The 16,265-nt window shown below is 40.6% G+C and overlaps 2 protein-coding genes across 2 annotated transcripts; one reads left to right on the plus strand and one right to left on the minus strand.

Annotated features, from left to right (window-relative positions):
- Positions 1-767: 767 nt before the first annotated feature.
- Positions 768-8,335, plus strand: LOC148339546 (ceramide kinase). The gene is made up of 13 exons (XM_088290673.1): positions 768-975; positions 2,623-2,718; positions 2,825-2,962; positions 3,045-3,173; positions 3,361-3,424; positions 3,503-3,648; positions 3,739-3,813; positions 4,298-4,450; positions 4,674-4,779; positions 5,035-5,138; positions 6,014-6,210; positions 6,480-6,790; positions 8,143-8,335. The coding sequence occupies exons 1-13, from the start codon at positions 870-872 to the stop codon at positions 8,222-8,224; spliced, it is 1,707 nt and encodes a 568-aa protein (XP_088146799.1). The 5' UTR covers positions 768-869; the 3' UTR covers positions 8,225-8,335.
- A 302-nt stretch (positions 8,336-8,637) lies between these two features.
- LOC148339547 (glucose-6-phosphate 1-dehydrogenase-like) lies at positions 8,638-16,227 on the minus strand. Its single transcript, XM_088290084.1, has 13 exons — positions 15,953-16,227; positions 15,716-15,855; positions 14,737-14,774; positions 14,563-14,671; positions 13,927-14,144; positions 13,298-13,456; positions 12,106-12,231; positions 11,942-12,035; positions 11,454-11,640; positions 10,186-10,421; positions 9,928-10,004; positions 9,743-9,835; positions 8,638-8,784 (listed from the first exon to the last, which is right to left on the minus strand). The coding sequence occupies exons 2-13, from the start codon at positions 15,848-15,850 to the stop codon at positions 8,697-8,699; spliced, it is 1,560 nt and encodes a 519-aa protein (XP_088146210.1). The 5' UTR covers positions 15,851-15,855; positions 15,953-16,227; the 3' UTR covers positions 8,638-8,696.
- Between the last annotated feature and the right edge of the window lie 38 nt (positions 16,228-16,265).

Raw genomic sequence — 16,265 nt, forward strand, 5'->3', positions numbered from 1 at the left:
TTAAGCAAAATGACAATAATTGCTTGATTATCTAATTATGAATACGACCACAAAGATATATGATTCTATGGAATTTTGCATTCACTTAGCCTTCCCCCCCCCAAAAAATGATTATTAGAGTAGGATGGATTACAATAAAAGTAATTACAAATATCATTATAATATACATGTTAATTTTCTTAATTTTATTTTATTTTATCTTAATCAGAACTGCTTCCGCGATTATATGAAATTATGAATAATACTTCAAAATATTAGTACGATGTAATTGCTGCATTAATGTAGATGTTTTTGTGAAGATACTTTAAAAACAGTATTAGTATTAATATATTTATTTGTATGGTTTTGTAACTATTGTTAGTAAACTAGATATTCTAAATTGCTTAGTTAATTATTCTCAACTCATTTTTTTTATCACTTTGAAAATAATTGCAACTGAAAAAAAAGTTAAAAAAATCGAACATTACAGTTTATAAACAATAAAATCAAATAGCGTAAACAAATACATCAAACAAATTACGAAAATATCATCAAAATATTTTTTTACACGTATGTTTGCAAAAAAAAATAATAAATCCATTTTGTTTTCAAAGCCATTTCCGTTTTTGAACTAAATACGTCCCTTGCCTTGAGGCCAGAAGTTTCCCACAGTGCCACTGTTTTATATTCAAATCATGTGCCATCATCAGCCAATCGGCGTTCTTCTAACAGGCAGGCGGCTTCAAAACAAAGCAGAACACGCAGTACCGCGTTCACTCATTGGTCCATCCCAGCGCGTGCACAATGCAGCTGCTGCCGTGAGCTCGTTTGTGAGTGAAGGGGGCAAAACTGCTCCGGTGGAGTCGTGGCCAGCCAAGTGTGGCGTCCGGATGGAGTCGAGCTTGTGGCTCGGCAACAGGCGCTACCGAGCCGTGCTCACCGGCTGGACCTTCAGCTGGACCCGAGTAGAGAACAAGAACCGCCATGACAAAAAAAGTACGTCGCACTTTCAAGGCACACGCGCGCACGCACACACGCACGCACGTACGTTCCTCATTTTCCCAATACGTCCATAACGATAAATGTACATGACTTCAACTAGAAATTGATGCTTTAGTCACTCCCCTCCTGCACTATCCACGAAATTCAATTTGTGGAAATGTAATGTTTTTTACCTGTTGATCGTGAGACTTGAAGTTTGTTCAATGCGTCAGGAAATTTGGGGAAAAAAGCGAAATGTGTTAAAAAATTATAAAATATTTTTTTACAACGGTAATTACATCTGGGAAATAGGACAATTTGCATGAATTTCTGATTAAGATAAAAATGATTTGGATTAGGAATCATTTGGAACTGTATTTTTTCAGTTTTTATTCAATTTATTTCTCATTCCGTTTTCGTTTGTCGAACACAGTGAGCAGAGTCTTTGATATGGAAGTACTGACTTTTTGGATCATTTGCAGATAGTTTAGAAATTTGGTTTTAGAATTGAAAAAAAAAAAGGAGTATAAATACTATGAAAACAACACAGAACAAAGAGGACATGCAGAAAAACTAGTGCAGTAACTAGTGCAGTAAAGTGTTTAAAATAATGTGTATTCCAAATAATGGTTGTAAATCCAGTCAATTTATTTCTATAGCACTTCTCACAGGGAGGAATCACAAACGGTCAAATCATAAACAAAGAAGTCTTTCTGTCATCACTGTAAAAAAAAAATACTCTTGTGTTTTTTAACATCTGGTTTAAAACTGCAACTCAAATGCAAGTCACCTTTAGTTGAGTTTTTCATGTTGTTGACAGGACAATGACCATTTCTACTTTGTGATGAGATAACTTGCACTTAAGTTCACAATGTTGGAGGCGCAAAAAGCTTGAAGAAGCTTCGCAAGACAAAAGCACTTTTGTCCGTTGTTAACCACAACATGTGGTTTTGTATCCGTTTGGAGTGTTATTGTGACGACTTGGAGAGCAATTTTGTCATTATAAGCACTTGGAGGATAAGCGGCAAACACGCACAACCGGTTCAACGGCATCAACGAGCCCAACTGTGGCAGATGATCTAACTTTGGTGTCAGGTGTTTACTGCAATGAGAGTACCTAACATTCTCTCAACGGCGTCCAAACAGAGCACGTTTCGTAGGTTTTGTGCAAGAAAAGGAAAAAAAAAAGCCTACGTGAACAATCTCACTTTATGAGGCATTTTAAGTGGAGTCGGGAGTTTGCTGACTCATGAGTTTGAATGTGACTTGTTAAATCTAAATACAACCGAATCAAGCGTTAGGATGTGCACACTTTTGCAACCACATCAGTCAGTTATTTATTTGTTACTTATCCTCGGAAAGATTTCTTTTTTTTTTTTCTTACAGGTCACAATGCTGGAATTTTTTTTTTTTTTTTAATATCATAAAACCAGCAATTTAAAAGGGGTGTGAAGACTTTTTAGATCCACTATATGTGCTCTTTGCATGCCTTTATGTGCTTTCTTGTCACTGCAGAATCGCTTTTGACTTTTCGTAGTAAGCAAAAGTGTTGTCGATCAAACAAAGTCAGTGTCGTCTTTTGTGGCGCACGCTGCGAATGGAAAAAGGCTGACAGATCGTTGACTTTCTCGTGTTTCATGACGCCGCTTGTTTGGTTTTCAGTTTCAGTGTCGGTGGCGGATATCGTCGGCGTGGAGGAGGGGCGAGTTAGCGTCCTGCCCCGCAAGTCCGCAGTGGACTGTGATAAAGACTTCACAGGTGGGTCGTCAAACGCGGATTTATTTATTTGCTTTCATCTTTCATCCAGATTAGTTTATCTTTAGTGGTAAATATTTTTTTGTGTTTCATTTCCTTTCTTTTCCAGTGTTCTATGTGAAGCGTGTGAGCAGCGGGAGCTCCCGTGGGTTGCTATGGCGACTGGGTCAGACCCAGTTTAGCTGTCCTAGTCGGGTCCTGCGAGACCAGTGGACCAAACATCTGAGAGCTGCTCTCAAAACTCATTGTAAGGAGTCACATCATTTGTTTGGATGTGCGAAAATGAAATATCATCGTCGTCATCCTCATCCATGCTGATCCTCTCTCAGGTCCTTTGCGCCCAAGCAGATTATTGGTCTTCATCAATCCATTTGGAGGGAAGAAGAAAGGAAAGCACATCTACGACTCTCTGGCTGCTCCTCTCTTCGAGCTGGCTGGAATCAGCTGTCATGTTATCGGTAGGAAAACCACACCACCTCTTTTTTTTTCCTCACACCAAATTTACTGTAAAGATAAACTGGCCTGGTCGTCAGTCCACGTTCAGGCACATGACGACCAACCCTGAACCGCAATAAATTAATTGGACTGATTTCAAGGCTGGATATTATTCATATGCTCATTTTTTTTTTTTTTTTTTAAATTTAGTAACAGAACGAGCCAACCAGGCCCGAGACCATCTCCTCAAGAAAGATCTCACAGGCTTCAATGGGTTAGTGTGTGTGTGTGTGTGTGAGTTCCAAGCGCAACTATTTATTTGTGTGTGTGTGTGTGTGTGTGTTCTCCACAGCGTGGTGTGTGTTGGAGGCGACGGCATGTTCAGTGAGGTGCTCCACGGCGTGATTGGTCGCACGCAACAAGAGGCGGGCCTGTGCGAGAACGAGCCGTCAGCTGTGTTACAAGCGTGTCCGCTCCATATGGGCATCATCCCGGCGGGTCGGCGCCAAACACCAAAAACTGCCACTGGCAAATTGTGCTATTTCTCACTTTCTGTTTTTTATTTATTTATTTATTTTCCTCCGGTAGGTTCCACCGACTGCGTGTGCTACGCCACTGTGGGAGTCATCGATCCCGTCACTTCGGCTTTGCACATCATCATCGGTAAATAAATTTAGGGCCGCAGCTATCGAATATTTTGGGATTTGGAAACCCAATTGAAAATTGGTTTGAATAATTGAGTATTTGGATAAAATACAGTAATATAGTTTTGCTTAGCTAAGGACAGAAACTAACATTTCACTTAAAAATGAAACTTTTTTGTTTTAATTTGTATATATTCAACGTTTTTTCTGTTAACATCGAAGTGCGCACATTAACTTTTGGCTATTAACTGCCTCTGAACAGAAGTCCAACAGCTCTTGCCAGCCAATTTGGGGAACACGCTTAGTGGCTAGCGGCTAGCAGCTAGCGGCTAACACTGAGATCAGCGCTAAATTCTACAATGTCAGTGTAATTAATTAGTTTTGGGAGGGTCCTTAATTAGCTATTAAACATGATTTCAGGATGATGTGTTGATTTTGGTGGCGCCATTTTGTGACGTCAATTTAAACATAAACTGGACTAGATTGTCTTGTTGTGTTTGCAGGCGACTCTCAGCCTTTGGACGTGTGCTCGGTGCATCACTCTAGCACTCTGGTGCGCTACTCGGTGTCCCTGCTGGGTTACGGCTTCTACGGGGATGTGCTGGCCCAGAGTGAAAAAAATCGCTGGATGGGACCGCTCAGATACGACTATGCTGGTATGAGCCCAAGGATGCTGCTGTAAAAAAAAAAAAAAAAAAAAAAGATTCCTCACATTCTTCTTGGCCTCATTGAGCAGGATGACCTTACCTTGGGAGCGTAAAGCTGAACTTTCTCTTCGCAGATGAATTTTATTACCCCGACCATTCCAAAGGCTTCACATACTTTGTCTAAGAACACAAATGCGATGTGCGTTGATATCGTCGTGTCTTGTCCGCGCAGGCATGTTGGTGTATCTGAGCAACAGAAGCTACGCGGGCGTCGTTCACTTCCTGCCAGCAGACCCGATGCTGTCCAGTCCGAGGGACAAGACGCGCTGCCTGTCAGGGTAAACAAATTCATAAAAGGACAATTTTTTTTTTTAAATGATAACCAGATGTGCCCGACCAATTTTTTAGTTTTTTTTCGGGCATGCCAGTTCTGACATTTGGCAAAATAAAATTCGACAACTATTTAAAATCAATTGAATTTAACAAACAAAAGTCAAACTAAAATAAAACAAACTATTATAACCCATCTTGCGATTATACCATACGTGTGTGCGTGTTTGTCCTTGTGCGCTTATGTGTGTGTGTGTGTGCAGGTGCGATGTGTGTTCCAGGAGCACAGAGCGACTTTTCCCCCAGTCTTCAGATTCAAGCTCGCTATGCAGCTCGTACGTCAGCCAGATCAGCAGTGACTCAGAGGGTAACACACACTCGTACACACACCAAAGAAAGACGGACGCACACTCGGGGGAACATTGCAAAAGGTCTATTTTTAATTCCCTAAAATATGATATCACTGGTACCCGCCTATCCACTCTTTGTGACTTGCACACTTGCAAGAAGCAAGACAAAGGAAGGCAAAATTCACTCTGACCCTCCACATCCGGGTCACCACCTCTTCTGGCGCCATCCCTCAGGATGCACACCAAAATTCCACTAGCTTCCTCCACTCGCCATCAATTCCCTAAACGGTTGACTCTGAATTCTTTTGTGACATCTTGACCATTTTTTGGACATCCCTCTGTGACAGTCTTACTGTGTTGATTCATGTAAGCTTCAGCTTCAGCTGTCTACATATTTGTAGAGCTGTCGTTGGACAATATTCCACAACGCCAGACGCTTGCTCTTCGTTGTTGCACATTCAAACTTGTATCGCAATTCGTGTGCCGGTGGTCACTTAAACGCTTGCGACCATTATCGGCATCATCTACACAGCTGTCGTGGTCTTGTAATTACCGCCACTTTTTCTGATGATTCTTATTCTGAAATTTCAAATGGACTTTTTGATGTTAGAAATGTGTCATTGTGTCAAGTTTCATACACGCAAGGCAGAATGTACTTTATATGATGAAGACCACAATGTTATATTTTATTCTGGTTGGACGTGTTCAAAACGGGAATCTAATTAATTAGACTTTGTTATAATTATTTTTATTTAAATAAAGGAGAAATATTTGACTCAATTCAGGTATATTTTGGTCATGGAATGAATAGACATGAAAGTGGGCATGGACACCAATGTTGACGTTTGTGTGTGTGTGTGTGTGTGTGTGTGTTTGGTTCTCCCCACTTCAGGTGACTGGGTGAGGGTGGAGGGCAGGTTCCGGTGCGTGTCTCTGACTTGTATGTCGTGCTCGTGTCCCAAAAGCCCTCTGGGCCTCTCGCCCTCGGCTCACCTGGCTGACGGAACGGGCGACCTCATTCTGGTTTGGGACTCGCACCCGCTGGGCTTCCTCAAGTATCTCTACCGGCACACCAGCTCACAGGACCAGGTGCCAAAAGTAGTCATATTAGCAATTCAATACAAGTCCGTCCCTAAAATGTGCGTCAACGATACCTAGGCGGAAACAAATATTGTGTGGAAGTTAATGTGAGAGATAAGATCACTGAAGGAAGATAAAAAAAAAAAACGAAATTATTTTGAATGATGCCATTTGATTTCCTACAAATGAATGCGTAAGAAATCAGTTAAACTCAACATTCGATTTATGTTATGTTTGCTAACTTGCTATATGATTCTTATTTCCCTGTTTGTGGTTAGTTTGATCTCCCGTTTGTGGAGGTCCACCGTGTGAAGGCGATCCGCTTCTCGGTGTCCTCCGTCGAAGAAGAGGATGTGTACAAGAAGGCGGGAGAACTCGGTCCAGCTGACGAAGAAGATGAAGAGGAAAAGATCGGATATGAGGAGGACACACGCAGGAATGCATCTCAGCAGCGCCTGACCTCCAAATGCGCGCAAGCCCCGAAAACGACGTGCGGGGTCCTTTGCGGCGTGTGCTGCAGCAAAACTCCGACGACGTCCATGTGGAACTGTGACGGGGAGATTCTGCCCTTCACAGACATCCTCTGCAGGTAAGGTGTCGTCAAGCCCGTGAAATCTGTGTGCGCATTTGGCTCTTAAAACAGTTACATGCGTGGTTTTATTTGTAGGTGGAGGGAAAGAAAGAATGTGAATTTTAATTTTATAGGTTTTCTCAATCGCTTTGGTACATTTCTCAGAGCAGAATTGAAATGAGCAAATCAGTAAGTGCATTTCTCCAAACGATTTGTGCAACTAGCAAAAGCCGTTTTCTTTCCCAAAATCGTTCATCTGTCTATCCAAAGTAAATATTTGTCAGTGCAATCAGAATGACAAATCTTGGTGTCATTGTGCACAGATAAGACTTCAAATTGCTGTGTCATGCGGTCAATAGTCAGTCTAACATCGCTGAGGTATGTTCTGACGGGAACTGTCGCTAAAGTTTGGATGATAATTCTTCTAAATTGTCCAAAAGATTCATTGCACATTTTACTTTTACAGTTTGCACTGTCATTTGTTGATAAAACAGCTCATTATGGGATGGTGAGGAAAAGACAAAGCACTGCTTAACACAAAGAAAAAAAAAAACCCAAAAAGTATCAATTTGAAATTTTCAAATGTGTGAGTAATAAATGATCAAATGAAATGTTTGTTGTAAAGATATTTTGGTGCAAAATCCTGCGGATAGCAGATTTAAATGTTAAAGAACGAATTATTGTATTATGTAAAATAAAAGAAAAAAATCTAATTAGTTCTTTTGTATTTGATTGAATTTGAACTTTTCAAAAATAAATTAAAATGCGTTGTACAATTGTTCATTTAATGAATTTTCATTTAAATTGTCTGGCATATTTTAATTATACAATAAAATAAATGTGTTAATGTAATATTGTTTGTCAATAAAAAAACTAAATATTTTGTTTGATTAATTTTATTATAATTATTAAATAAAAGATTTTTTTTTTACATAAATTGTTTATTTCAATATTCAAGAAACTGTACATAAAATTGACCACATTTTTAATTCTAAATATTGAACAATTACAATTGGCAATTTTAATTTAATAAAATAGATGTAAAATTTGTTATTAATTTTATTTGTACTTAATTAGCATTATATGTGAAGATGTATACGCCACATTACTTTTGTTACAATCGTTCGCACGTTACAATCGTCCCATGGTTTTGAGGTTCGGGGTTAAGCGCTTTTGTTCCGGCCTCGTTTGAATTTTTTCCTTGTGCTTGCTTGTCTCTCCAGGGACTTCATCTTTCTCCCACATTCCAAAATCATGCGTGTTTAGGTTAACCCAAACTTTCATGGTTGCACTTAAGTGTAATTGTTTGTATATGTCCTGCCACACCTGTTCTACTGTTTGAGTTCAGAGTGTTTTTGTTGGTCTATCAGGATTCACGGGCAGTTGGTGCGACTTTACGCCAGGGGCATTGAAGACGCGGCGAACGTGCAACCAGGAAATGGCCAAATGTGACGATGACGGACGAGAGGGATAACAAGAAAGAAAGCCTTTCACCGGAGATGCATCAAATGCCATTTTTAACCACTGGAGTGAATTCAATAAACTATTTATTTTTATAATCCATCCAGAGCATTTGTCCTCATTTGAGTGGCGGGTCAGCTGAAATGTATCCCAACTGCGTCTGCTGATCAGTTGTGTGCATTTCTATAAAAGTAAAGGCCTAAAAGTTGCCAACTTTCTCTAAATGTCAGGGCTCATATTTCATTTTTAAGATAAATTAAATAATTTCTCCCCTTACAAGAAGAAGAAAAAAAACACCCGTTAACTTTTTTGACAGTCTTGTGGTCCAGCATAAATCCATATCCATCCATCATGGATCACATTACTCGCGTTCCCAACATGCACACCCAATCAAACACAACGGCGAAGTGACACTTTGAACTTTATTATTTAGAAAAGTGTCAATATTGTCAACGCATGCGCTTCACAAGTGGGGTTGCACCCACTTGTATTTCCCCTCGTAGCGGAAACCCGCCGTCCTCACCAGCTCGTCAGCTTCGCTTGGGCCGCGACTGAGCACAAAAGAACAAACGAGAACATTGACGTGGTCTGAACATTTATTTGTGGACAGTGGAACATCACACACCAGCATATTGTGTGAAACTTCAATTTGATCAAACTAAATAATGGAAATAAAGTTGTGTTGTATTGTAAATCAAAAGAAATATTGTTCCATAGTCAAAACGATTTAAAAGTTGAAATAGAAAGTTGGCCAAAGGATGTTTTGACAAGTGAATCAAAAGCAATTCACATTAAAAATGCATCAATGGGTACAGAATAAAAGTTTTCATAAAAGTTATTATATTCTCGTCGCTATATAAAGTAATTTTGGTTACATCTTGGTATTGCTCATATCCGTCTATTCCTCAAATAATTCTTCCATTTTTCAGAATGGTTTGACTGTGCCGTTGAATGTGCCCCCAAAAGTGAGGGAGCAAAGCGTCCTCTAAATAGTTTTGACTGGCAGTTAAACGTGTCTCAGTTGCATGTTAAAGCTTTTACAGCTAACTTAGCTTAGCATAGCATAGCCTGCTCTATGATGAACACATGCAGTCATGTATGTACCCAAGCTAGCAAGAAATTAGACTTTTCACTCTATCCAGGCAATGTTGAAAATAGTTTTACTACGGTGGACGCGAAAGGTGTGCCGAGACAAAAACAGCCTAAATTATTTCTGATATTGCAACAGTGACATAAACTCCAACAATAAAACAACAAATATATTTAAATTACTTTTGCCGATTTGTGAGTTTTGGGGCTTTTGCAATCAGGCTGTCGTTCAATGTTGTGTTGTGGCTTTTGCAATTGTTGTGACCTGTATTCTATAATGAATAGCAATTCTGAAAATAAATATTCAACAAATGGAAATGACAGATTTCATCAACACATGGAATGCACAAATATTTTTGAGGCAAGTGGTGATGTTATATAAATTGTATTATATTTTGGATGAAAGGAAACCAAATGTACCTCCCGTATTTGTAGGGCAAAGGACGTGTCTTCTTCTTGTCAATTTGGTGGAGGAGTGGGGTAAAAATTCTCCATGCTTCTCGTAACTCATCGCTGGGAGAAAAGTGGCAAGAAAAAAAAAAAAAAGGAAGTGAGCGCAGAACATTTTCAGCATTAGGCAAGGCTTTGACACGTGTGACGGAAACCTTCGCACGAAATGCATCTGATTCCCGCAGATGACGTCCAGTAAGAGCCTCTCGTACGCGTCCGGTAGCTTCACGTTCTGCCAGGATGAGAGGGGAGATGTTTCTTCAGAAACGCTTTGCTCCAATTTCTTCGTCGTCTATGCAGATAACATTCTAATATACGCATTTAGGAATGTGAGTGGCATGTCAACTCCAGATTGGAAGCCCGAAACTGAGAACCACAAGTCCACCGTGCTGCCGTCATTTATTTGAGTTCACCTTGTATCTGCTTCTGTAAGTGAGGTCCAGCTCGGTCTCCTCTGGGCTGAAATGTCCGCCGGGCCGCTTGGTGGTCATCTTCAGGTAGATGGCTTCGTCAGGCTGCACGCGGACCACCAGCTCGTTCCTCTGACATTCATTTCCGAAGATGTCGCCGGGCACGTCGGTGAACTGCAGTCGCAACTCCGCCTTGCGCTCGTTCAACGCTTTACCACAGCGCAGGATGAAAGGCACTCCTTTGAGGGAACAAAAAGGAGTGAGATCACGCAATGATTTACAGTAATTGCGGTCGCCAACCCCAATAAGGGGCGGGGGTCAACGGTACAGTGACGGCTATTTGGCTTCAACTAGTTTGGGAATTTTCGTCATAGTTACTTTTGTTTGTTTTTACTCTTTCAATTTCTCAAATAGTTTTAATTACCAGATTTGACTGACTACAAATTGCTCCAGTGTACAAGTTGCACGCAATAACCAACTACGATTCAACTTTTGGTCACAATGCGACATGATATTCCAGTTAAGGTAAGCCGTTTTGACTGAAAAGAAAAACTTTTCTATGGTTAAAAGTGGAGGTTATGATTTCAAATGTGTGACTTATAATACAGAAAATATGACAGATTTTAAAGCTGGTTTGTTTGTATTTATTCATTTGTATTTTTTAGAAAATGTTTTTTTTTTCCAATTTAGTTGTCATTAGTTTTAGTATAAGCTTTTTTCTTTTTTTTTAGTTGTCACGTGCAAGATACAAAAATGTTATTTTGTTCATTGGATTGCATAAAACAATAATGTCAAGTACCGTATTTTCTTTAAGGTGCACACACAAAAAACTTTAAATAAATAATAATAATAATAATAATTAAAAAAAAAAGCTATACAAGCCGTACCAGAATATAAGGCGCAGTTTTCTATGTTGAAAAAAATTAGTTGTTGACTGCATGTGCAGAACGATTTTGTACTGTGAATGCACATAAAGGTACATAAACAGATTGTTAAAACAGTGGCTTTTAACACGCCAACAATTTTGCTCATTAATACATAACAGACCCAAGAGAGAAAAATCGAGATTTATTTAGCATACTTTCTTAACTGTAGAGCGCCCCTACTGGTGAAAGAAAAATCCACAGAAAAGCCGCACCGTTGTATTAGCCGCACGGTTCAAAATCTAGGAAAAAAGTAGCGGCTTATGGTCCGGAAAATATGGTGAATAGGTAAATGAAGTTTATTATTTATGCCTTGATTTAGCATATTTTTTTAAATTCTCCTCCTACCGTCCCATCTTTCATTGTGCACGTAAAGCACAGCAGTGGCAAAGGTCGGAGTGCAGGAGCCTTCAGGCACGGTGGGGTCGTCAAGATAACCCAACTTGGCAAGGCCCTCGCCCTCGGGATCCCCCACATACTGACCGAGCAGCACCCCGGACGCGTCCACAGGAGCGATGCACTTCAACACCTTCACCTGGAGAACGACCCAAATTAAAGAGTGCGAAGACACAACAGTATTGTCAACGTGTCCCGCCCACGTTTATGATCTGTACCAGCATGCGTTTGTCAATTCCAGGAGAAATTGATCTAAAATCTGGCGCAATGTGGGCGTGGGCCGTGTTGTGACGCACCCACAAATTGCAAAATGTTCACTTTGAGAGTGCCGTCGCAATGTCGTCAGACGGCGCATCCACTAGCAGACGTGCTGGCGGAGCGGTTTCAGAGCGGTAACAGCAATAGACGAAACTTGTTGTCCTGGCGTGCTGCACTGTCACCTTCTCATTCCTGACGTCATCTGGCCCGGTGGAGGTGGGCTTCTCCATGGCAGCCAAGCAGAGCATCTGGAGGAGATGATTTTGCATCACGTCTCTGCGTCCAGCAAAATAAATAAATAAATAAAAGAAACATTGGGCAAATTCGCATCGGCCGGTTCGCTCACCGAATGATGCCAAAGTCGTCAAAGTATCCTCCGCGTCCATACGTCCCGAAAGGTTCTTTGAACGTGAGCACCACGCACGACACGCTGTTCCTGTTCCAACTTGGTCCGAAAATGCGATTGCCAAATCTGGAATGGGAGGAAATAAAAGTAGGTCTTTCTCCGACCCGACTTAGAAGATGATGAGATGGACATGTTTAGACATGGTAAAAGTTCTCACACTCTGTGCTTAAGTGGAAGTAGACATCCTGAAAATCATTTGTAGACCTGTTTTGATAATTTGGCACGAAGAAGACAAAAATTCCCTGCGCACAAAATCTTATCAATTGATGCTCATCCTCGACACATGTTGACGTTTAAGAGCTAGCTAAGCGTGTTGACGTTTATGTTATCAAAAACAAACTGTGTTCAAATTCAACTAATTTGAGAGAAATCATATACACGACAGGAAGGGTGTGTTTTTTCTTAGTTATAATGATATAATTTTCAAAAATCTTTTTAAAAGCATTTAATCAAATTTAAAATATTCCCGCAACCCTTGTGAGGACAAGTGGTACAGATAACGGATGGATTTTAATTATTAAATAGCTTTATGGGAACATGTTAAAAATTAAATGGAGTGGTCAAAATGAGTCTTGTATGCAAGTGTCCTAACCCTAACCTACAGTTTCACCTTCAATTTTTTAAATTTTCATTTATTTATTTATTTTTACAAAAGTATCTCTACATTTAAGGACAGAGTGTGCGTGTTGTCGTGTTTTTTTTTTTGTTCTTTTAGGCACATAAATGAAATAAATAAATAATAATAACAAATAATAGCTAACAGGTTGGCCAAACGTGACCCGAGTTACGACATGATTCAAATTCAGAACTTAATCTAGCGTTGACGACGTGCTTCAGTCTCTCTCAGGGGATGTTCAGGAATTTGTTCTTCTGCCTTTAAGAAAGAATTGCTTGTGACGTAAGCGGACCTGCTTGGACCGCAACCTCAAGTTGACTCCTCTCTGTTGTTGAACTATGACATTTTACCAGCCATACAGTAATGTAGTCACTGTGCTTCAGTTTCAGAATCTCAATTCAAGTGTTGGAGGCCGATTTGCCACCTCAATCAAGGAAATACCTCAACGGGAACAGCAAAATATTCCTCTGAGCTTCTTGCTCTCGTGGTCTTTTGTGTGCGATGTGTGCATGCTACCTGAGCACCATGAGGTTCTGGACCATCTCCTTGCCCAAGTAGTGGTCAATACGGTAGATCTGCTCCTCTGTAAAGAGCGAGGCCATGTGTGCGGAAAGCTCCTGGGAGCTCTGCAGGTCCCGTCCGAAAGGCTTCTCGACGATGAGGCGGTTCCAACCTCTGCAGGGGACATGAATGTCGTTTGGAGCGAGTCAGTCATTTTCGGGATTCAGTGGATTTCATTTGTATTTTTTTAGGTGGCTTCTGTTGTTTGAAGCGCATCCTTGCTGATGTGCACTGCTTACACTAAAAACATGGCTGCAAACAGAGAGGAACGACTTTACAAAAGCAAAGTCAATATTGAGAATTTAGCCACTTAGTTACTAAATGTAGATATTTTTTCCACATTATTATATTATGATCACATTATTTTTACAAGAAGAAGCACTTATTTTCATTTTTCACGTTATAGCCATCTCTCGTTTTTCACAGTTAATTGGGATCAGAACTGATGCAAAAAATGAAAAACCATGAAGTAGAGGTTGACATTGTTTATTTATTTGGTGGGGGATTTACGCCTCTATTACGCTGTTGTGACCTTCCCGTGTGTGTGTGTGTGTGTGCGCGCGTGTGTGTGCATGCATACTGACTTCGGGCTCATGCAGTGGCCGCTGATGTTTGTGCAGACGTGGTGGTAGACGGTCGGGGGCAGCGCCAAGTAGAAGAGCCGGTTGGCCTCGACTCCACCGGGCAGAGAAGACACATGAGCGTCGAGCTTGCGGAAAGACCCGGCATCATCGTAGTGACCGCTCAGGTACGAGTTCCTGCTGAAGAAGGTGGCGAGGCGCTCACCCTCGCCATCAGTCACCTGAGGCAAAAGGAACACAATCGTCCGCAAATTTACACGAGCACATTAGCAATCACATTTTTGTTAGTGGTCAAAGACCATTCTTATTACTTTATTGTCTTCTCGGGAAAACGCTGAAGCGACATGAAGCTCAGTTCATGTTTGACCAGCGATTGCTGAGTTAAAACGATGCTTACTTGTTTTTTCTGAGTTTTATGGAGTCAGATCAAGTTAGATTTAGCGTTAGATTGATTGCTTGTTATGTCTATTATCTTTGAATTACAAACCTCGGATGTCGCAATTGTCTGACAAGCATAATCTGTAAATCCAAATATTTGGTGGCCACTGCACATGGCCTCATCGCATACCGGCGGGTTGCCGGGTCAAGTGTTCTGATTGAAAGATGTGTAAAATACAAGTAAAAAAAAATGAGGGCTACCTTCATGTAAGGCAAGCATGCCGCCTTGATGTCCTCCACTGTCAAGTTAGAGCGGGCGAAGCCCACGAAGTAAGTGTCCTCGGGAAGCAGGCCATCTCGAAACAACCACCTAAGAGAACAAACTCCAACAAATTAAAATTTTCGTTAAAGCTATTTTTTTATGATCAGACTCACCACAAAGTTGAGTATATCTTCTTCTTTGCAAGATCGCCCTATGGGATGAAAAAGATTGATTATTACTAACAATCCTCAGCTCGATTTATAGAAGAAAATATATTTCCTGTACACTTTGGTTTTTGTCTTAACGTCTGCTTTTTTCATCAGGCTGTGTGAAAGAAGCAATTTCCTAACCCATTTCAAATTGGTCCAAAGGGATAAGCGGCTCAGAAAATGGATGGTTGGATGCTTGGTTGGTGTGTTGAACGAACACTCTGGTTTCTGGTGTTCAACAGTGTACGTCTAGAGACACTGGAGGTTAAAATAAGTTATTACAGATCGCAAAGACATGCAATAATTGTCTTATGGAATTGTATGTGCTTTTATTTGAATTTGACCAGTCAGAAGCAAACTTAAATGTGCATAGCAAAAAATCCTTTTAAACATGACCAGTGCTTTGGATATTATTTTATATTTATATATTTATGTTGCTACTTCAGATACATGCACGTTTTGAGTTTTTTTAGGCATTAGTGATTGAAAAAAATAATAATTTGAGGTATTATTGATTATAGTGTTGATGTGCACATGTGAGAAAATGTGGACATTGGACACTGAGTTTGCTCGAGGACACTTTGTCGTGCCACTTTTTGTCATTTGCCAGTTAAGCTGATTTCAATTTTGACTCCAAAATTATAATAGCGGTCGAGTTGATTTTGAGTGTGCGGTCCAAAGGGCAGCTTGGCGTGAGAAAGAGAGAGCAAGAAAGAGGGAGAGAGAGGACTTTGACCACATTCTTTCTATTCGCAAGTAAATACATGTGCTAACATTTTAAACTTGCACTGTTACGGGTCTTATATGCCTCAAATAAAAATCATCTAACAGAAACAAGTCCCTTTCCTGGATTGTTCCGTGAAGGATTGCCAATGGCCAACTGCCGGTGAATAAGTAACATTATCTAAATAAGATAAACTATGTTTGACAAAGTAGCACTCACCGAGGCTCCCAGGATGATGAAGATGTTGGAATGACAGGACTGAAGCTGTCCGTGGAGTTCCCTCCTGAGCTGGCTGAAAACCTCCGAGCGGCTCAAAGGCGTCGCGTTTTTCTTTTCCTTCTGCCGCACGTCCATCAGCTCTGTCCAGACATGACACACACAAAGTAGCACAAAGTGAAAAGCCACCGTCGACCGGTGCGAGGGGAAAAAAAGAAATGGGGAGCTACTGCCCCCTACCTGTAGAAGGCAGAACTACAAGTCCCCCAACCCGGGATTGTTCACGAATTCACTCCATTGATGATGTCACATGACACAACTGCCTCCAAATACATTGCGTTGCTGCAGTACGATTGGTTCCATTTCTGTGAGTTGCTTCACCGTATAGCAGTATGATATGGTTCATTCTAATGTCGATAAAATACAATCCAATCCATTTGCCACGTGATACGATTCATTTCAATGACATTGCAATAGGATTGATTCAAATTCGGATGTGATAGGATTAGGAATGGCACTGGGGGGTGGGGCGGTTCTTCCGATTCAGTCCGTG

This window comes from Idiotropiscis lumnitzeri, chromosome 3, assembly GCF_059441095.1.
Source record: "Idiotropiscis lumnitzeri isolate Australia: NSW breed Sydney's pygmy pipehorse chromosome 3, RoL_Ilum_1.0, whole genome shotgun sequence".
NCBI classification, from domain to species: Eukaryota; Metazoa; Chordata; class Actinopteri; order Syngnathiformes; family Syngnathidae; genus Idiotropiscis; species Idiotropiscis lumnitzeri.